The 22,858-nt window shown below is 45.2% G+C and overlaps 1 protein-coding gene and 1 long non-coding RNA gene across 3 annotated transcripts in view; one reads left to right on the top strand and one right to left on the bottom strand.

Moving 5' to 3' along the window:
* The window catches only part of LOC143899996 (uncharacterized), a 168,860-nt gene that overhangs the window by 91,870 nt on the left and 54,132 nt on the right, over window positions 1-22,858 (top strand). The gene's annotated exons all lie outside the window — the stretch shown is intronic.
* Window positions 341-21,612, bottom strand: Tusp (WD40 superfamily protein Tusp). The gene is made up of 15 exons (XM_077410336.1): window positions 20,753-21,612; window positions 14,851-15,018; window positions 6,943-7,125; window positions 6,503-6,610; window positions 5,894-6,050; window positions 5,521-5,786; window positions 5,329-5,417; window positions 5,075-5,209; window positions 4,576-4,996; window positions 4,153-4,330; window positions 2,364-4,065; window positions 2,164-2,277; window positions 1,874-2,099; window positions 1,586-1,771; window positions 341-1,510 (listed from the first exon to the last, which is right to left on the bottom strand). Exons 1-15 carry the CDS (start codon window positions 20,846-20,848, stop codon window positions 1,394-1,396), a joined length of 4,146 nt encoding a protein of 1,381 aa, XP_077266462.1. The 5' UTR covers window positions 20,849-21,612; the 3' UTR covers window positions 341-1,393.

Genomic DNA, 22,858 nt, shown 5'->3' on the forward strand with positions numbered 1-22,858 from the left:
TGAGTACTCGAGAGTTATCCATACATTTTGGATAGTAAGCAGATGCTCGAGTACTCGAGTACGTTATGGGTATTTGAGCACGTGGATACCTATACTTGTACTGGGCACTCAAATATTCTGGTATCAATAATATAAAGGCATTTGAAGATAGTCTTGAACTGCCTGCGGATTTGCATCGAAAAACAGATAAGAGAACCTAAGTCTCCGAATTGCGCGATTCTGAAATTCAGTTACGACGATTTCGCATTACTCCCTCGATGAGGAAGCAATGGAGGAAGAGAGTAATGTAATCTGCCGCTGCACATTGTCTACCAAATATTACGTCCTTTTCGGACGCCCCTCTCGTCGCTCGGAGCTTGACGTGGCATATTTTTCGCTGGTAGCAGCACTTTGTACATACCTAATAGGCCTGATATCGATCGCGTTCGCAATATGGAACCGACGAAGTGAGCACCACGGTGATCATGCGACTAGGATTAAGTATTACAGACGACGTTTATCTCGCTGCATACACTCGCATATACACGTGCGCATACTTTCACTCTGACCTTTCGATCCCTCTCCTTAGGATTAGTCTGTCCTGTTTATCATTAATGGCGAAGACCACATTACAGGCCGGACGTCAAATGTTACGTTACTATCGTTACTCTTATTATTGTTATTATTATTAATATTATTATCATTATCGTTACTATTATTATCGTTATTTCCACCATACGCGTTAAGAAACATTTAATTGAACAACATGAAACTGTCGCCCGCACGTGCGAGTCTGTCAATATATAGTATATGTATATAAAATTCGAATACACACCCGGCGGACCGCAAAAATGAACGAGGTGAACCTTTAACAGCGTCACTAGACTCCAACGTGGTCGCATAAACTATACAAAATGAGCGCTCGAAGTTGGGGGAAACGAAATATTTTGGACGGTACGACGAAGAAGCGTTCAACGAAACGTTACATAGCTGCCGCAAAATCTTTGTGTTCCACTCAAATTCAAATCGCTCGCAACTGCATTCGCGAATTAGCGTATATCCCATTAGCTCATTGCACATTTGCCCACTTCAGCAAACGCCAGCGATTTCCGGCTACACGACAGTACATGATTTTTTCCGCCGCGGTAGACACGCAGTTTTAAAAATTACGCGAGTCGGTCAAGCCGATTATCGTCAAAAAATATTCACCGCTTCTCACTGGACAATTCTGGCGAACGAAGTCTCGTGCGATCCTGACGACCAAAAATCCGTCGAACTTTCATTCCTATACTCATTAAGGATCGAACTTTTCCGATTCCTCCTCTGACTCTTAAATGCACGCCTTCAAATGCAGGCATCTTGCAGCTTCTTATCCATATTCACCGTATAATTTAGACGTGTTGGAGAGCGACAGTTACTTAAGCCGTTGCGTGACATTCGCCAGGGCAACGGCGAACGCCTGCAAAGCGCTGAACGGGTATTGGAAATCCAACGTATACGCGTTGCCGTCTATTCTTCCGAATTGCATCACCTGAAAAATTTAACGATATTTCACGCATACGATTTAACTTGCGGAGGAACGTGAGAAGACGCGTTTGATTCCTACCTGTCTGCCCCTGAATTCGATTTGAAAATTCTTGGCGCTTTCTTGAGTCACTCTGCCGCCGAAATCAAGCTGATACACTTGGCTGGACTCGTTCCACATGGGCGCTTTGTTGTGCATCACCAATTGTGCATCACGCCTTATCGCTTCCGGCTTGGAACCAGAAATTCCCATTCCTCTCTGCTTGAGCTGCAAACAACATCTGTCGATATTGTTTCCACGCGTTTTTTTTACGTGCAGTGTGCGTATTTATTGAATATATTCTTTCTTGAAAATGTTTGCTATACAGACCTTCTGACGTAGTTGGGCTTTCTGGAACGTTTCTAGGTCCCGGTAACTCGCCGTCGATGAATCGTCTTGAAGAAGCCCTTCTTCGTCCGAGCTTTCGCCGCGACTTTTTCTCATTCTTCTGTTCAGCAATGGACTTGACAAGAGTCTTCTTCGAATCGGAGAGGCCGACGCCGGTCTTTTGCCTTTCTTAGACGGTGCTGGACTGCTAGGTGAACTCCTCGGCAATCTGTGGAGATAAATGAATTATTATCTGCACGCACAGCCAATAATAAATAAATATAATACACTACCTTGATGATGGTCGAGGAGAAGGCGGTGGCAAAGAATGATTATCCTCGAAATCGCGAAGCCTCGCGGCGAGACCGTCGAGCGAGGAAGCGAAGGATCCACTCGGGCTCGATCCTCTGAAACGTAATCTTTTTACTTGGGGCTGTTCGGAAGGTTTCTCTTGTTGATATAATAATCTGTTTTATTCGTATTAACTACTTACTTGACGGGAGATGCAGCAGCCTCTAATCGGCCTGGCTTTTCCCTAGTCTGAGCTTCACGAGCGACGTTACTTTCGTTACTTTCCTCGCGTTTATCGGGAATCTCACGCGTCTCATCTTTCGGCGATTCTGTCGATTCGTTGCGCTCCGCCACGCCATCCTCGGTAACTTCGGAATTGATTAGTCCCGTTGCCTCCTCCACGTGTTCCGGCAATTGCGGCGGCGAGGATATCTGTTCGTTACTCGGAAATATATCGCTGGAATCGAGACTCTTGGACTTGCCGCAGTTGCGGAGCCTGGGCGGCTTCGAGCTCGGCTGACTCACGTCGTGCTGGGGCTTGGCTCTTTTCCGCCGTTTCGCCTTCCGCGACACCAACACCAGCCTCTTGTTAGGCGCGTCTCTGCGCAGCATTCGCAAGGCCACGTCGCACGGGACTAATTGGGCGTCCACCAGGTCCAGGTATCCGACGCTGCAGCTTCGAACTATCGAGTCGTTCGCGCACATTGGACCGATGCTGATGACCGTTGAAGTTCTATGAACGCCCCGTGACTGCTCCGGCGCCTCTATATCGCCGCGTGCCTCATCGTCGCTGAATCGCATCAAATCCTCGTCGAGCTTAACGTTAGCGGGAGTTCCGGCGTTCGCGTAACCGGGATTTATCTTTCCGTAGCACACGTGGCACTTGGGGTCTTTATGCTTTGAGAAACACTGCGAACACGATGACCCAAAGCACTGATCGATATTCTCCGGGAACTGATAGGAACACGCCGGCGAAACAACTCCGTGTATGCCGTTCTTGTTAAGAGCTAGACTCGAGGCTTGCCCAAGTTGAGAGCTATTTGAAGACGTCGTATTGACGCCCGCCGTACTCGACCCGGTATTTTGATTATTCTTATTATGTACAAAACTATGAGCGTTCGGCGACATCGTGGTTTGGACGCCGCTGACGGGGTGCGGCGTGGTTAAAACGTTGCTCGTGCACCCTATATTATTTAGACCATTTAGATATACGGTTTGCGCCGAGGCGCTATCGATGCTCTCCAGACCGTTCAAAACCTGGCCTTGAGAGATGTATCGACTGCTCGACGCCTCCGCGTTCAAGGCCTGACCGTTTTGCATGGACACGGAAATGATGTTCGTCGCGCAGGCCGACGTCAGGCACGGTTTGTCGTCCTGCGAGATTTGATTGAGTTTATTGTTCTCCAGTTCTTTTTTCGTCGCCATGCCCGCTTGCTGATCCGCGAGGGCGTTCTTCATCCTCTGAATGCTGCTGGCGTAGTCGGCACCCGTGTTCGAGGTCGCTATTAACGTTTGCGTGGGCGCCACCGCGTTTTTCGGCGATTGCAAGGCCGGCACGTCGCAGCATCTCGGCGGATTGTGCCTCGGCGGCGTCCGGTAGGTGTTCGTAGGGGCGTTCCTGATGTTCTCGTACAGATTACCCATGTCCTGCAGATCCACGTACGGAACGTACTCGTTTTCGTAGCTCTCGATTTTTCCCAGCGACGTCGGTAAGGTCTCCGTTGTTAGGAACTGATTCGAAATTTGAGACTTCGGTCGATTCGGGTGGTTCAATCGAGCGTTGCGAGGAGTCATCGGCGCGATCGGCGGTGGCTGCGCCTCCGGGGTGGCTCGCGAGCTTGTCTCCTGGTACGGCTCCTCCTCGTCCTCGGAGAATAGATTGGGGTTGAACGTCGGGTCTGGACCTACGTGAAAATAATCACTCGTTATTAAGCCTCTATAAGCGAAAGAAAAATTGAAGTCACGCAACCGAATGAATTATCGCAAATTACCAGACGGCAAATCGTCCCGGAGCTCCGTCATCACGAGCGTCATTTGCCTGGGCTGCAGGTGCAGCAACGACGTTCGATATGTTACCTGACCTAGGTTAGCGGGAACCGAATCTGCCAGGCCGTGAAACTTGAATTTCGTGCCCCAGATGTTCGACGTTACCTCGACCAGCCTCGCGTGCTACGAACAGATATACGCTCCGTTAGAAATAATCCACGTCAAACCCATACAGCTGCGCCCGTTCGTCACGCGAGCAGCGTACGTTCCCTTTGATACAAAAGAGTCGTCAAAGTCTGCGCGCGGCATGCGATTCATTAGCGTCGAAGATACGATGCTACGATTGCACATACGAGAATAAAATATTTTATACGCGAGTTCCCCTCTATAAATAGGAGGGAGAGAGAGAAAGAGGGTGATTGTATTACCTCTGGCAACGTATCCACGTATGAGAGATCGTTCGGCTTTTCCTCCCGTTCCGTCGTTTCGTCGCCCGTCCTCTCCTCTCTTCTCTTCCTGTTCTTTTTCCTGTAGCGGGGCGATCCGCACAAATCCGCGGTATCTTTCTCGGTGTCCGAGCCATCGCTGTACGACGGGCACTGCGACATATCGTCGAACACCTGCAGAGTCTCTTGACTCTGCGGATCGAATATCACGAATTCCGGCCGGATCTTGCTGGTCCGTCTGCCTTTCAGGAGTGGCACGAGACCGCCCAAGTACTCCAGATACAGCGTGTAACATGGCACAGGTTCCACGGCGTGCCTGAGCATGGTGCAATGCAACCGGCTGCCTCCCGGCGGCGGCCTTGACACGAAGCGTCGCAACTCTCTTGGTTCCGGCACCGAGCATCTAAAAAATGCCCGGAAACGTATCTCAATGGTGTCCCGCCACTTTGAGTTAAGGAGTTTGTAGAACTTTTCTTTTTACCGTATCGTGTTAGCGAAAAGGGCAGCCACCGAGGCTCTCAGTCGCGGCGGTAATGGAAGATGTTGAACACTTGATTCCCTCGTGAGAGCCGCTCTCACCGCCAGTCTCGACAACAATTGGAGCGAACCGACCCTTCTGCAAAGAACAATTCAACTACTTCATTGCGTTCCGGCAAGAATTGCCGACTGTGATTTGTCGGTCGCGTTATCTGCGTGTAAACGCGATTACGTCGAAGTAAGAAATTAAGAAATTACCTGGAGACCCATGCGGCGTGGACCCGCGCTCCGGTCGCCACGAAGAGCCGCCTGTCGTTGTGTCCCCATGTCAATGCCGATACGGGGCACTAACACGAAATCATGAAGAAAGTAGTAAAATAAATCGTTTGATCATACAAAGTGTCAGCGAGATAAAGAGAAAGACGAGCGTTCTTCTATACGTGGACGTACTTGCGTGTACGGAATCTCCGTCGTGTATACGAGAGTACCGTTGACCGAATAAAACTTCAGGAGATTTGTGTACTCCTGCGAACTGCCCTGGTCCGACGACTCCTTCGTTCCGGCGATGGCCAACAGTTTCCTGGAGTTGCTCCATTCGGCGTACAAGGGTGGCTTCAAATTGCTGCGTATCGTGATCGGCGACACGTCATCGAACGACCGTAGCATAACGATGTTGCCATCGGCGAGGCAAACGGCCAGCACGTAATTCCGGTCATCTGCGCTTGCACATACATCATAAATGCATTAACGTGCATCACGGTGGTCCTCGTCAGGCTCGAGTCCAACCCTTTCGGAGCGAAGCTCTGTAAGCTGCGATTAATACCTTTCTGAGATTGGTCACACGTTTCGTCCTCCTCCATCGTAAACTTCTCGGCGCTCCAGGCCATCGACGTAACCCCGGCCGCTAATTGTACCTCCGACACCATAGCTCCATGAACGTCCATCACAATTAACTGGCCCGCGGTCGTCCCGAAATAGACCTTTTGTAAAACAACGTAGAGGGTGAATAAGGTTATTTTATTTCTTTCCTATCGGTCGAAGACATTTTCATCGGTGACAAAGGGGCTTTTAATTCGTACTCATTGTCAGTTGCTTAACGATTGAGTTTAACATTGCGTCACAAAGCCAAGAGTCCTGTTAGCCAGGTGGCACATTGATGTATCGTATTTCACACGCGACGTACGATTCAAACTTGATTCGCGTTATTATTTGTCACGTCATAGCCAGTGCGCGAACAACGATGTTCAGTGATAGATTTGTGTTGAACAAATAAATCTTAAGTGTATTTCTCACAATTTTTTAAATACTTCTAATCAGTTAAAACGTTTCGCGAGTACATCGATTTATCTTTCCCATGCCGATTATGGATTCCGTGAATTTTGGACAAATGAAAAATCATGAAGAATGTTTTATAAAAACTCTTCTTTCAAACCTGCTGATCGTCTGGAGTCCAAATGCCGCAAGTTATCGTCGCTTTGTCGTTCAGCATTGACGACCAGTATCTTTGACCGGCGACGCTGCCGACCAACACGAAGCCATCCTGCAATAAAATATCGTATTTTCCGCAAACGATCCTCCGGAGGAAACGTGTGAGCCACATATACGAGGGTCGTAAATAAATACATGAAGTTCTAAAGTCTGAGCGCATCTTGACACATTGAATAGAATGCTTTTTTATACTGAACGATGATACATCGATAAAATAAATAAATGTTTCGCAGTCACGCAAATTTTTTATATTTATGTTTCAATTTAAAAAAAAAATGGAAACAAATTACTTTTTTTTCGTTGCGTCGCGATATTGGAACGGTGATTGGAGCTCGTGTCTGAGGGGAAATCATAGTAACAAGCTGAAATAATATTGTAACTCACCCTGTAACATATAAGAGCCATGCGGCCGTCGTGGGACCAGGAGAAATGCGTAACAGGTGTGTTTCTGTCGTTGATTAATTCTATACTCCATCGTCCGTCGTATTTGATCCAGACGAAGATTACACCCGAACTGTCGCACGAGGCCAACTTTTGATAAGGTTCGTTCCATTTGACGAGTATCACCTGCAATCAGATGAATAGAGTTAGCATCAAAATCGTTAATCTGCAGATAAAACCACAGATTACGATCAAATTTCAACAGATTACTGTCGACGCATTGTTTACAGGAATCTTCAATTTTCCAACAATTTATTCTGTAAAGACGGTCGTGTTTCGCGCTGCCGGCTTTAATACACCGCCGTAAATTGATCTTTGGTATTTCATCCTCAGTCCGTAATTAATTTCACGGGCTCTAATCAAGAGTAAACCTAAGCCTTAATTAGTGCCAGTTTTCTCGACGAAAATTTTTCATCCTTAATCAAAATACCTCCCCGTATAATATATCTCTTTTATAAATGTATATAAGATACAATTAACATAATTAAGAATTAGAGTTTCAGATAGAATTTTACGATTCATGCTTATACTGTTTGTTAGAGAATTCCGACTAGAAGGTGTATTCTTGTATCGTTTTAAGTGCGTGACTTCCTCGATAGATACCCCCGAGGATTAAAAGAGGTTTAAACTAGTCCTGCAAGAAAGGTAACCACGAGTGTTTGAAGGGATTAAGCCACTCCGTCAAGGGCGGTAATCATGACCCTCGCTTTTAAGATTTATCTCACACTGCTAGTGGCCGGAATAAAATCTCGCATGGAGTGAAATCGCGGATACATGCGAGACATCCACGCGGTGTCATTGCTCCATCCCCGATCGATTGCTTTCCACTGCGTTTACGAGCGACGGCGTCTATATTTTTATCGTGCTGATACGGCAAATAGAAGTTTATCGGATAATTAATTTATGGATTGAAAATGTTAGATAACAACTCGCGTGCGCCTGTTGACAACTATTTATACCTTCGCGAAAATTTCTTGCAATTTCTTGCAATATTTACAACTGATCTCAATAGTATAATAAACAGACAGCCAATTTACAACATTTTTGACTTTGCGCAGCAATTTACCGTAAATATTTTATAAGATATACGGTTTATCATACATTTTGCGATTACCTATATATATACATATCTGATTCATAAATTTTGCTTTTTGTTTGTCCTTCAATGATTTTTTTAAAGAAATCGTGGAATAAACTATAAACTTTTTTTTCATCTTGGATGCCTCTTCGGCCAGCATTATTTTTCTCCGGACTCCTGAAATGCACGACAGATTAATTTCCCTGTTCGTAAAGCTTTGATCGACCGTCCGGTATTGTTTGAGGGGAAAGCACGAACGGAGTCACTGAGGGTGAGCTGCGAAAAATGAGAAGGATGATACCGTACGTGACATGCGTGGCGACAAGTTGTACACGTGTGCACCAACTCCGCATATACACACACATGCACGCACGCGCGTGTGTATGACCGAAGGAAAGATTCGAAGAGTTATCGATACTTTTACACAGAACAACTTAAAGAACGTAAGAATTTTCTACTATGTGTCGTGTTGTACAACTAAATCGCTCTATGATTGATTAATCTGAAGAATTGTCGCAAACTTTTCTTTTCTCAGAATTGTACTTTTTGTAATATATGAAAAATAGTAGGGATCACATGTAATAATGTCATTTTTCTCAGAACAAAGTATATATATTTATATAACATCGTATAACAGCTTATAAGTCTATTATTATAAAAAATGGCGGGAGAGGATTCAATTTATATCAGTTCGAAACGTATTAGTCCCGAGGAAGGAATTTTAATAGCAAACGCTCGAGAAACTTTCCCGTCCTCTTTTGTGATTTTAAGCGAGACTCCATTACGTGGAATTTCGCCGGTGGACGAAATTGCGTTACGATAAGCTGGTCTCGCTTGATAGGGATAAACGGAATTTTCCGCGCAACGTCCTATAGATGCAATAAAATCTGTCCGAGGGTACGTAGTAAATTGCAGAGACATGATCGTGCGAGAAAGTCAGGGAATAGCGGAGATAGCGCGCGCGAGCGTGCTGATCGATAAGAACCCCGTAAGCAGGGCGCTTCTCGGATTTTCTCGTGATACCAGAATCGCATACAGGGCAATATGTCGTGGTGTGCGTCTGGTGGAGCCGTTAGAATCGAAGATCTTCACTTGTACAAGTCTCCCCTTCGCGCGAGACACCCTTGCAAGACCATCAAGCTTGCACGTTTATTGCACTCTGGATTTTACTGCAAATTTCGGGCGCGAGCAGAATGGAAAGTCGGCGAAATTAGAAAGGACAGATTCACCGGGCAGCCGTGTGTACAGGACGTGGCGCACACAAATTGACGTAGTGCATCTATTTTCGGCGCTCTCCCTCATAATTATATTCCGCGATGGAGCGCACGCTGGAATTATCAGCTTTTATGCGACGCGCGCCGCGACAACCCCCGCACTTTCGTTACGTTACACCCCGGCGGGAAGTTATATTTTCCAACACGCACCGTACATTTTTCGCTTAACCGTCGAACGTGAATAGCATCACTCTTCGCCGATCTCCTAGGTCCCTCTTGGCCTACGCTTCGTGCAGCGCTTATTGCAAAGCGAGGATGCAACGGCGCGTCTGATAATCCAACGTAATTATATTTCCGAACTTGCAAAGAACGCTGAATGAGAGGTCGTCCGCGTTTCTTTTTTCCATTACGGTTCGTCGAGAGTTCTACGACCTGTAGCCATCGCTACAGAATATATTTCGCGTATTTTACCTTTAATTTCGACAAAACTCTATAAGAACGAGGAAGATGGCGAAAGGACGTAATTAAAATCATTCGAAGGAAATGCTTTATTGCGTTTCTCGCGATGTCTTTCTTTCTTTTCGTGCAATCTTCTTATCTTCATTCCAACATCAGAGAACGCAAAGTCTCGCATTAACGACGTGCAATCGCGATCGTTTTCTTTATTCCGACATCGCGTATTATGCGCGCAGTATAATCCAATTTATCTTTACTGCAGAGATGTATATTAATAGAAGATGTTGAATTCCTTCGAAACATACTGCGGCTTTCCGCGCCAGGCGACTTTCGAAAGGGCAGGGGCGATCGTCACGTAATCCTTTGACTACTAATGCATTGCGGTAAAGGCTGCAGCAAGTGCCGGAGTGCGCCTCGTACGGCGAGCTCGTTTGGCAAATCAATGACGCTCCTTTCCGCACTTCGTCCTTTTTTCAGTGTCAAGGTAACCCCCACGTGCCACGTATCCCGCGAGAAATCCCTCGTGCTCTTTTGGCTCAATTTCTCATCTCGTGATTTATGACGAGCCATACCGAAATTCACACTTCTCGATGCTCGCTTTCCCATTCCACGTTGCTTTATATAGTTATATACACGGAGACTTCTCGCGCCTCCGTCGAGTGATGGCCGAGCGCGAACAGAATTTTCTTCCGAACTCGTGAGCGATGTCCTTGATCTAAGTTTAAGCGAAAATAATACGCGAGGTAATATGCTGATCTACACGAAACGTATTTAACAAACGTGCAAGTGTGAAACCCTATAAATAACTATGAATGAGAAACTTTTCAGAGTTTAGCGTTTCCTTTTTCTTTAACATTTCATATCATCTTTTCAATACGTGAATTTTTCATAAAGCTTCTGTAATAGAATCTGCCGATGAAGGTATTGATCCCGCGCGCTCCTGGAGTTGCAGATGCGTTATTTTAATTTGTTACATTGATCCGCATATTGCTCCCCTGATCCAACATTACGTTCCTTTCCACCACCAAATTCTGCCGGTTTAGCAGGAAGCGATCAAAGTGTATTGAGTCCGCGGAATGAATAATTTATAACGTATAATATAATATTGTCCGTTTAATATTCCACGGAGCTATCTTCCAGCACGATACGCTCGCTTTAACGGCTCTATCCGATGGACACGCGTACTTCGTATGCTTTATCCCCAAAGGATTAGCGGGTTTGCAAACTGACCCTGCCGTTATGTTTTCACTTAGGTCTCTCCGGCGTTACTTATACACGAAAGGGACTCCGACAAGGCTAATGATGTCAACGCGACTAACGCGAGGACAAAATTTCTCTGTCGACATGAAAATTTCATCTCTATACCCTACTCGCGAATAACGAGATCTTATGCAGGACGAATCTCTTAGCTCGGTAATAACAATAAAACTCAACTTATGCTGAACAAGTCTTGTTAGAATTATGCTACAAGTTGGCCGGCGAAGCGTATAAAGCTTGAGCCTGAATTTTTCACAAGGAAGTGACATATAAAATTTTCCTTACTTCCATACGTAAAGTCCTGATCCTTATTTTAACTGCAGCCGTCGCGGATGATAATTAAATTACGGTCCGCGAGGGACCTAAGGAAGGAAGAAGAAGGAAAAAAAAGAGATTTGGAAATCAACAAATCTTGTAATTGCGCATCGGGAAAACGCGGAAATTGTGTCCGTTCGTATACAAGTGACAGTTACTGTACAAGGAACACAGATATAATCGCGCTATCGATTCGAGGTCCGAACGCGGCTTGGTACGGCCTAGAACAGAAATAACTGAAAATACACCCTTATCGCGAAAGTCGCTCGGAGTCCAGAGAAATATTGTTGTCCTGAATTACGTTAAGATGATTGCTTGCTTTTACCATTTGGGATATAATTTTGTAACGCGGGAATGATATTATCACCGAAAAAGTGTTCGCTACTTGTCTTATAAATAGCGGCCGGAGCGACTTGTGGTATATTCGAAGCGTGCCGTTTCCTATTTTTAAACAATGTTAACGTAACACGCGTTAGCGTGTGAGAGATGATGAAAAAAAATCGACGTTGCATATAAAGGGACGTCGGCGATGGAGGAGCAGCCGCCGCGCGCGGAAAGCAGGGTTGAGAACCGCGGTCTTAAAACAGCACTGCGTGCCAGATCGATACCACGGCGGCTACCCTTAAGCTCTGAAATGTGGACCGAAGTGGACGCGAAATTCCGGGCTTTCATTGAAATTTTTTCTTTGCCGAGTCATGTATACACGAGCGGGTGATGTGGGAACAAAATGAGATTTCTTTTTAAACAATTAAGTCCGTGGATCGGCAGTCGAGCACGATCGCCAAACTGAGGCCGTCGTCGTCGAAAGTTCCGCTGTCAAGAATCTCATCAAATTGCCATCGGAGCTTCGTTAGCTCCTGACAGTGGTGAACGGGCCTCAACTCCCACGTGCGCTTCTAGTTTCTGCTGCTCGAACGTCGCAATCGACTTAATTTATTGCATAATTTAAACGCGTGTACAGCGTAAATTGACGCGACGTAACGAAATGTACTAGTCTTGTTCTAATTTTGTATTACCGTCTGACCTGGTTCCCGTTGTCAAGATCGTTTCCTCGTGCGCGATTGCCTTATGTACCTGCGTGCCAGTCTTACATAGACTTATTGACTAAGGCCCGTTAATCGGGGGCAAAAGGTCCGGGGGGGGGGGGGGGTCCGAGAAAGTTAACACTGACGAACACGTGAGTCGATAACGTACACACGTATACACGTGTGTGCTGTGCACGCGTGCCGCTATCGTGTTCGGAGCAGGCGCCGGAGTGCTGATCTCAATTTAATTAACGCTATCGGATAAATTGCCAGCGCGCATTAACTTCAAGTGTGCCTTGCAGCTCGGTTTAAATATGTGTCATCGTACAACGAGGTCGCGCGCCGGCACTTAAAATAATATCTAATGAACAATTAACACGAAAATTAACAGAAATTGTGTACCGTCTCCGTAAAATGATAACGGACTTGGTCTGTTGGCTCGCGTTTCTCATACTGGTTCGAAGCGCCTTAGCCGAGAGGAATGTTTTCGCTAGACTTTCAGATATCCCAACGGACGGGCAACGTGCGAGGGACAAATTCCTCGCGGGAATGAGTCAACGTCTCATTTGTCTCGTCACGTGGACTCGTGGAGTACACACGCGACGCTTATCCGATCCCCCCATTCCCCCCTTGTACTTTGCCCCGCTATTCCACGGAGCAACCCCTCGAACAGAAGTGGCTCGTATATTCATAAGGGACACGGGCGAGAGAAAGGTGCTCTTGCTTGAGCATGTATAGTATATATCGAAGAATATACGTTATATGTCAGCAGAGAGAGAAAATTATCAGAGAAGGATTTTCCAAGTTCCATTCGCGGGAAAATGATGCGAGCACTCCGAGCACTCGGAAGTCTCAATTCATCCCGCTACCAGACGACTACCATCCTTGTATAATAATCTTCGTATCTAAGTGTGTTATGTATTATTTATGGATTTACGATGGACAGACACCATTACTCCGCGCTCTATTGTGTTCCCGGCTACTTGTTAGGCGAGAGCGGGGAAAATCTGGGGAATGTTAGAATGGCGAACTTAGAAGAGGAGGAGCGAAACGCGCGGCGTAATAACGAGGAAGGCAGACGTAAACTCACGGGGAGGTGGAACCCCCGAGATTTTAAGCCGGTGATATTAATATTGGAGAAGCCGGAACGCGGCAAGTAAGCTCGCCGAGAGTTGGTCGAGCGTGTTGCAGACGTCGTTCGTGAAAACGCGCGACTTCGTAGGTTTCGGGCACCTGCAGGCAGTTTGTTAAAAGCGCACTACGGGGCTTAATATCGATTAAGGGCCACAAAGGACTCCCGGTTTGCTGGCGCGCGCCCGTTTACTACCGATACGGAGATTACACGAAGTTTCGGCCCAATGGAGCCGATGTTACACACAGCGGCGATATGTTGCGAAACTATTAAATCGTGTCGCCTGAAATATTAACAAACTTTGTAATTACCGTCAAGCGTGACGACAGTCTGCGGGGAAATTTGAATCAGCGACGCATTAGCAATAAATCAGGGATAAATTACTTGTGAGATGTAAATGACAATGGTTTATTGGACAGCATTGCAAATTGACGTTCATAATCCGATTGAAAGAGAGAGAGAGAGAGAGAGAGAGAGAGAGAGAGAGAGAGAGAGAGAGAGAGAGTTGTCGTTTTATTTATATGAATTGCTTGCATTTCTTTAACGATTCAATACATCGTCGGGCTCCTATCTGCCTCGCGCAATCATCCAATTTCTTTGTCGATTTAACCAACACGTTCTGCAACCGGTTACCGTGGCTCGTGTATCGAGTAGATAAAACATAATACACTGGCTGCTACTAACCGATAACCCTGCGCTTCCTTCCGTGATGTTGCAAAGCAGAATAGGATATCATTTTCGCGTTGAAAGATCCAATTTCGCGAACCGTGAAATTATGATTATATTTGGCATTGTTAAGCACGTTGGTCATCATCCAGTCTATAAATTGCTACTCGAGGAGGCAAGCCGTAAAATGTATAAGATGCAAGAAATAAAAATGTTTTTATATTTTTCGCAATAAATTCTTTACAGTGATAAAGATGCTTATTAGCATCAAAATTGAAATCGATTAACAATTTAAGTATGTAGGTTTACTGTTCTAACTAGGAGCTATGTTTTAAATATCGATAAAAAATTGGCGTGTAGTTTACCGAATTTAAAAGAAAGTACGTAAAATTCGCACAATATTATTATTAGGCTACCAAGATTCAATCCTGACCGTAAATGGCGTTTTTCTCTCTAATTGTATATCATAGCGGTCCTGTTACACTTATTATTATCAACAATTTTTGCATATTTTTATGTAAGTACCATTTTAAACAAACGGAAATATTGCAGTGACCTCATAGTGAGGGAAGCTGTAGAAATACGCTAGTTTAAGCGGTATTGACGTTTAGGTAAGGGAAGACCCGGAGGAAGAAATTAAATGTCGGTTTCGTTCAAACGACTCGAGCGGTTCAGATGACAAGAAATTGAAGGAAAGGCGATACTTGCTTCGCTACGGTGCCCTCGGAGGTTGTAATTCGCCCTGAGTGGAAGTTCCGCGGCTCTGGTGCGACAATGAGACGTGGTAAAAGTCACTCCTACCAAGCCGCGGGCGTTGCCGGTGGCTAACCATCCTTCTTGATAGTAATTTATACGATCGAGTTGCCATCCTTCGTCCTGGTAAATAAAATGAGAGCGTTAGTTACAGTTTCGCGGTATAGCGCGCATATTAGAAAACGTGATGCACGTGATTTATGGCGCCTCAGATTTTAGTGGAGATTTTTTAACGATTCCTTCAAGAGGCGGCGTCGATCGCGATAAATATCACGGTTTACTTCGAAATTTGTACGGCGCAAATACTGAAAAAAGAGATCTGCGACCTTTTTAACCCGTTGAGGTCACAAGGGGTCCAGTGGACCCCAGGTTTTTTTTCTTAAAAGTATACTATTTTGAGAGTAAAACGCAGGAAATTTTTTTGCTCTATCTAAAAAAATTTTGATGAATATTTTTGTGAAAAGAGTCAAATTTCTCGAAAAAAAATATTTTTTCTCGCGTTTTTTCAACATAAAAAAATTTAAAGAATTATTGGATTATAAAGAGGAAGTCACACACACATAAACTAAATTCCAGTTCAAGGTTTGAGCCGATACACCAAAAAGAACGCCAATGGCAACTGTTGTGGGGTCAATATTCATCAAAATTTTTTGAGATAGAGCAAAAAAACTTCCTGCGTTTTACTCTCAAAATAGTATACTTTTAAAAAAAAAAAAAAAAAAAAAGCCTGGGGTCCATTGGACCCTATGTGACCTCTACGTTACTTTTAGGAGGTGTGACCTCAACGGGTTAAAAATACAAGAACTAAAATTGACAACGAAACAAAGTGCCGCTTTAATTTGCAAATAAATTATCTAGCATCTAACTTATCACGCTATCAGGACATCTTCTAAGACTATTTTCTGGGCGTCGATTCATTATTCATCTTACGGAGTTTGATCACGGGGCTTAATTAGAACGTGTTACGTTTGGCTAAGTATAGAAGTAAGGGATTGGTCGCCATGAATAATCAGACAGGTTAATTGTCGTACGATCGGCTGCTACATCCTTCGAGGGAAGCGCAATCGTTCAACCGAAATCGAAGATGCTTACTCGAGTTCTATTACTCGACACGTAACGTTTCCACTTAAACGTGGCAGCATTAGGTAGCAAGGGTTTCAATGTTAAAATTATATATATGTAGGCGTAATTATTCAAGACATTCGAACCCTTAAAAGACGCAATATCAAAATACATGCGCGCTATATCTATGAAAGTATCAAATTAACTTACTACTCGACACGTCAAGCTTTCTCCGCATAGAAAATCGTTACGAAAAATTCGCGCGACACGAAAATAGAGAATTAAGATCATATTTCTATATACTGTGTTCTAGCAGACTCCTAGATTTTGGCATTAGGAAACAATCGTATGAAAACAGGAAATATTCAATCCGGATAATTTGCGTTCCCTTTGGCATTCGTCCCATCGATCGACTGATTCCCACCCCTCCAAAATTTAATGCAATATACTAAATCTGAAAAGGCGTTCGAATCAATTAACTATGCACTTTCGAAAAGAACGCTAGAGGAAAGAGAACTTATTATTCTTTGCGAAGTATCGAAAAGAAGAATAACGTGACGTCTCAAAGAGATGTATCTTCGTAGTGTAGTTTTCGAAACTTTCCACATGATTCTATCAAAGCTTTCAATCAACAGCGGGACAGAATCCTTCTTTCTTATCCGCGATGAAGTTTTCCTTAAAATATTGCGCGCGAGAAAACTCCGTGAGCGTAAACTTCATGGAGTTCCATTAAAATTTTAAATTAAATTATAACGTAATCGTAATAGTTCATGGTTCATATACGCGTGTTTTGCGAAAGACACATTCTGCACGTATGCTATCTGTGCACGCACTGGGCTGGTTATAATTAAAGTACGATCTAATGAAGATGTTTTGTGAGAGAGGTAGCCTTTTGTAAGGTAGATAACAATGAGATGAGGTACAAGGGTAGATTGTTAGAGCCGTGCTGTAACAAAAAACGTCTGAGAAGTCCACAATGAGTGAAGCGCGAGCAGAAAGCGAAATAATTCGACGGCTTATTAATGAACTCTTTGGACAGCTACAATATATCTGATATAGGAACGATGAAAGCCGGACGAAGACGCCGCGATAAAATTCCGAGACAATAGTTCTCTTCAGTTATCTTAAAGAATTCATGTCTCGCTCGCGAATCCTCGCTGACAGCGCGCCTAATGTCCGAACACGATACCGATATCGTTCCGCTTGCGTATATGTCGGGGTTCCCCGCAAAATCGCGTCGAATTTCCGTCGTTGCGTTAGCCGGTGAGAAACGTTCCACGTGCTGTGATCGATGAGCACCGAGGGTGGTTTTTTCCTTTACTTCTTCTTTTTGCGAGTCACAGAGATATGACAATAGAGGAGAGGGCATGGCGGGGGCGCAGGAAGAGAAATCAGTGGTAATCCAATCTTCACAAACACGTTGAGAGCAATCCGCGGAAAATAGAGAGGGCTCGGTGGAAATCGATGTTGCGCGAAGACGCGCCTTGTGGAACGAGCGGCGAGACGGGATTTTTTGTGTTGTGAGTAACAGAGCACGCGTTGCGGAGTATTAGAGAAGAAGAAAGAGAGAGAGTGAGAGGGAGAGAAAAAGAGAGAATAGCACGTAGAGTTTGCTTTCTCGAAACGCTTCGATAGAATTTACCGGCGGACAATGGCCGTAGTAGTAGCGTAACGGCTCTCAATAATGACGTTATCGATTCAAATGCGATTCACAATGCGAGAATATAATGGGAACGTATGACGGCGGATTATCTCGATGTCGGGGTGTATATGCAACATCGGCGGCGGGATCCACGTTAAAAAGTTCGCATCCCAATTCTCGCGCGGGTTACAGATTTCAAGGCGGTGCCCGACCTGTCGTTCTCCAACAAGGAACCGAATTCAAATAGCTGCAGAATTTTTCCCACCGCACAATAGGGATAGCAAGAAATCCCACTTGATCGCGGCGCAAGTTGAGAATGGCCGTCCGTAGCGCGCCCGTCCTTTCTAATGGACCATCATTTATCTCCGCCGGCCTTTTACGGGGCCATCTAAAATTTATACTATGTAATAGCTCTCGGATATTTTCTACGAGACGGCCGTTGTGTACAAACCCGGGGATAACCGGCGTTTTATTATGAATCGCGGTGTTTCTCGCGAAGTTGAGGAGATGATCGGGTGTACGAAGATAGTTAACAATGAGAAAATAATGGGCAGCGCACTGATCGAATTCCCCCGGGGACGACTGACTCGAGTGACTCAATCGAATTCGCTCCGCTATAAGTCAATTATTTTTCCAGTAATTGAGCCGCCCCACTTCCACGCCGTTTTCATCGCGCTTTTTTCTACGAGGGTCGGCTTTCGTCAAATCGCCTAGCGCAGATTGGTCTCCGGCAATGAATTATACGACGTGAGATGCGGTGTGCTCGTCGATCAAGAAATACGACCGTCGTAATTAATTCTGATCGATCGCGTCGTGTTCGGATGTCCGAGTTCGGCAGTCAGATTAATCCCCGTTTGCGTGCACACATTGAATTGAGAACGACCTAATCGTCAAAGAAAGAGAGAGAGAGAGAGAGAGTCTATACTAAAGACGATCGAGAGTAAAAGAACAAGGGCGTTTATATATCAAGATTATACGAACATTTCATATCAAGACATATGTATTATGGAATTTTTCGTAATGGATTTCGATCGAAATTATTCCGTATTTTCCCTCGAAAACACAACACTAGGAAATAATTAAACAATTCTGATCGGAATTCATTCCGAAAAGTTCCAGTAATACGTGTTCAGCAATTGACAATTATCGAAAAATCAGAATCTCGAAATTATACGTGCGGCGATAAATAGAGCATTTATGAAGTGGCGAACGCTTTTGCACCTCGGCACAGGGAGAAATTTTGCGGTTACACCCACCCTCATAGGGGACGCGTATCTCGGGGTCTATACGAGCTCGCGCTTTGTCGATGGCCGCGTGTAAGCAGTGCGGAACAAAACCCGTCGCAGGAAACTTCGGCACTCGTTAGTCGGCCCGTTTGAAAAGATCCACTCGAGACACCGCGAGCACGACCTTCATCCTCGACACCGAGTTAGGTCGCGGCTGCACACAGCTCGCAGCAACCCACCCGTGAAACCCTTCACCCTTGTGACACCCCTACATCCTCTTGCGAGATGCACGCCTCGTCCTGACGGATTCCAATCTCCGCTGCGGTTGTTTTGATGCGGTCACGCGGTTCGCTACGGCGTTATTAACCTACGCCTTCGCGAGGAGACGCCCTTACGGTCCCGAAAACTATCTCTGTCAGATGTATTTACTTGACCGTACCCGTGATCCGCATACATTAGCGATCCCGAGCTTTCGATCTGAATCGATTCTATCGCGCGCGCGCCCGTTGCGAATTCTCCGAAGAACTCATCAAGATATAACTAATTACAACCGTAGGACTATTACGTTTCCAGACTCGAGCTGCATGAAGAAAGTTAACGATCCTATACGTTATGCTCGTTCATTTTATTTCGTAACCGGAGAGCCGTCTGTTTTCATACATACAGCGTTACATGATAATCGGTATCATCGTCGTCGCATGGTCTTTCGACCGTCATTCAGGCGTCAGATTTTATTACAAATGATTTTAACCGAGCGTATAAACCCGACTTGACTGCTTGAGTTATTTCACGTGAGATGGGATAAATTAATTTTACGCTCGTTACGGTGCGATTCGCACGAGCTCGTTTGCTTTCACCGAAACAAAAGTTTTATCTGCTGTCGTCCGTGCCGCGAAGTGCGACAGCGGTCGAAGTATATGTGTCAAAGTGTGGCAGCTTCGTTTTTATTTGTGTCTATATATTGTTTCACTGCAGCGCCGGCTGCTCCCGTTAACGTTTTCAATCTCTCACCCATCGTCCCACTTGTTCCTACCTTTTCTCAAGTTCGAAACCTATAAATCACTTCTCTCGTGGCGGAACGCGTCATGCAAAGTAGGAATTGTCGTCAGATGGTTAAAATGTCATTTCAAACTCAAGCAATTTTTTTACGATAGATTTTTTGCGACCATTTACAAATATTTACAAATAATTGTTATGTGATTTTCGTAAATAGATGTTCTTCGAGGGGGAATCGCAGCGTCAGTCAGGAGAGTTGTACAAAAATAACTATAGATAATCCCGACAGTCTAAAAATTCGCTGGAGAGGAGCTGAGACCGAAACATAAACGTTCGCTTTTAGATCCAGAGTCTATCAGTGGGATGCGGTGACTTGCTTGCAGAGAGAGAGACTCTTCTTATCTGCCGCGTACTTATCATGCATCTCTCGCGCTAATAAATTTATCCGTATTATTAACGATGGTATGCGAGTAGCGACCTGTTTTGTGACTTGCGGAATACCAAATGGCGCGATAAAATGTATTTTTAGCTTCTTGCATTCGCTCGATCAAATGCGGAGACGAACCGATTCTATATCGGATAAAATATATAACGCGCACGGAAATTGTCGAATCAGGATTGACCTCTTTTTCGTACCGAAAAGGCCTTTGGAGAATTTTTTGACGTTGCATATTGATCAGTGCGCCAACGAGAATGGCTTCTCACGTGATGAAGTGAAAACAACAGTATAACAGATAATTGGCAGCCATAAAGAGTAAAAAGATAATAGGTGTGTGTTGACGTATTTTATATTATTTAGATTAAATAATCTAAATATAGATTATTCAGATTATTTAGATTATTTAAATTATTAATCACGTCCTCTATCGTCGACAGCTACATTATATATGCAATTGTACCACGCTACTCCAGATTGCCAAATAATTTTTACCTCCGGCGACTCGTCCGGCACTTTTCCCATCCAGCTGAGCGACAAGATGTTGCAGTCGCACTTGGCGTTGTTGTTCTTCTCGAAATGCAGATGCATGGTTGCGACGCGATCGAATTCCCGTCAGCAGGGTCCATCAATCTATCGAACCGGCACCGTTTCCCGCAGTCCCGACCCCGTGCCTCGCAGCCGAATTCCACGTCGCTTCTTCCGCGAGCATTCTCGCGCTCCCGTGCGCGCTTCTTCGTTCTTCCGCCGGCGCGGATCCGTGATCGATAATCGAATCACGCTCACACGTCAACGGGCCCGCACGCGACCAGCGTGTCCCGCGACGAACCCTCGTGTGACCACCCTCGTGACTCGAAAATCGGAGCGATCCTCCCTACGAGGGTCCCGCGTCCCTCGGAAGGGGTGGAACGCGCGTCGCGCTCGCCGCGCGATCTTCTACCCTCGTCGCTCAGCCGCGCCGGATATTACGTCCAGGTCGCGCAATCGGGAGGAATAACCGCCGAGAGGGTGCCTGACGGCCCTTGCCGTGTCTCTCAGCACCGCCGTTCGCTAACCCCGATCATTTGTTTCTTACCGCGGCCGCCATTTTGCCGCCCGAGACGTTACTCCACCTTTCCAGGGTGCGATCCCCGTGCCGCGCCACGTCGCGCCGCGCCGCGCCGCCGGGCCGGGGGTGCGCGCTTACGTGCGAGTGGACGTGTGCCCTCGCGGTGATCGCGCGCGGAACCGACGCACCGAGCTTGCGAGACGCGAGCGTGCGTCCGACTGAAAGCTTGGCTGCGCGGAGTCGGAGCCGGAGCGCGCGCGGGCTTCCGCCGCCGCGCTCTCGCTTCCGTCCGTCGCGTTCGCGCGACGAGCGTTATTGATTGGAGTCAGCCGTTCTATCCCGTGTGGTCCGCGGCCGCCTCGTGCTCCCCGTCGCAACGCTAAATTCGCCCGCGAGCTTTTCCACGCCGCGCCACGCCGCGCCACGCCGCGCCACGCCACGCCACGCCGTCGTGCCGCGCCGCGCCGTGGAACCTGCGGAGCCGCCCCGTTCTGCAGACGCTTGCGATACATCGATATCGTTTATATAACAAATCTTTGTTGACGTCCAATTTACTTTGTCAAAAATCTCTTTTCTTAGTTGCTCTGCGCAACGGCTTCGAGAAATTAACTAAAATTTTAGATACGTTGGAAACTATCGTTAGACAGTAACATAGAGTTAATTTTGAAAGCAATGCATTTAAACGTATCGATACGTTCTTCTTTTATATGTATAGAACATCGGTAATTCTTTTCTTTCTACAGATACCGATACCGATATAAATTATTGATATTTTGTCTTGATACAACGACTTTATACACGCGGTGCTCGTTTCGTAAAGGGTGAATTTTACACCACTAAGACAGCATCGAATGGACGACGCTCTCATTGTTTGTAGCGTGTACTCGTCAGTTTTTTCCCTTTTCTTTCGCGCCACCGATGCGCGAACACCTGCGACTAAAGTACAAAAAATTCACGTCATAATTAACGTAATAAGATTACGTAATAAATTACATAAATCTTTAAAAGAACATGCTTTTTATGAATTTAAATAAATTTTACTTCGAGAAAATGTAGAGTTTGGCTTTCACTTATTATGACGATATGTGGATAGATAATATTTGATTTGATTGTGTATTATATAAAAAGTCTTAGCTTCTGAAAAAGCTCTTTCTACTATATAATAAATAATAATTTTAGACGTAAAATAAAGATGCATATAATCGACAGATAGTCGATGAAGAAATATGAAAGTTTGGGCTCTTGTCACTTGATGTCGCACTTATCATGATTCTCTTTCCTTTTACGTTAACTGATGTCATTATCTTTGCTACTATTTTTATTTTACTGATGAATTATTAAAGATGATCGGTTTTTTTATAATTTTTTGATAACTATAAATTAAAATGGACTAGAGAAATTTCTATATGATCGAAGAACACTGATATTATCGACGGTTTTGGCTGCACTGAGGGTAACCACACGAGGATTCTAACTTATCAAGTTGTTTTGCTTATATCGAGAAATTAGTTTTTTTAATGTATATTTATGTATTATATGTAATGGTTTCGGTG

Source organism: Temnothorax americanus, unplaced genomic scaffold (genome assembly GCF_048541705.1).
Source record: "Temnothorax americanus isolate GAGA-0224 unplaced genomic scaffold, ASM4854170v1 Scaffold29, whole genome shotgun sequence".
In the NCBI taxonomy this organism is placed as follows: Eukaryota; Metazoa; Arthropoda; class Insecta; order Hymenoptera; family Formicidae; genus Temnothorax; species Temnothorax americanus.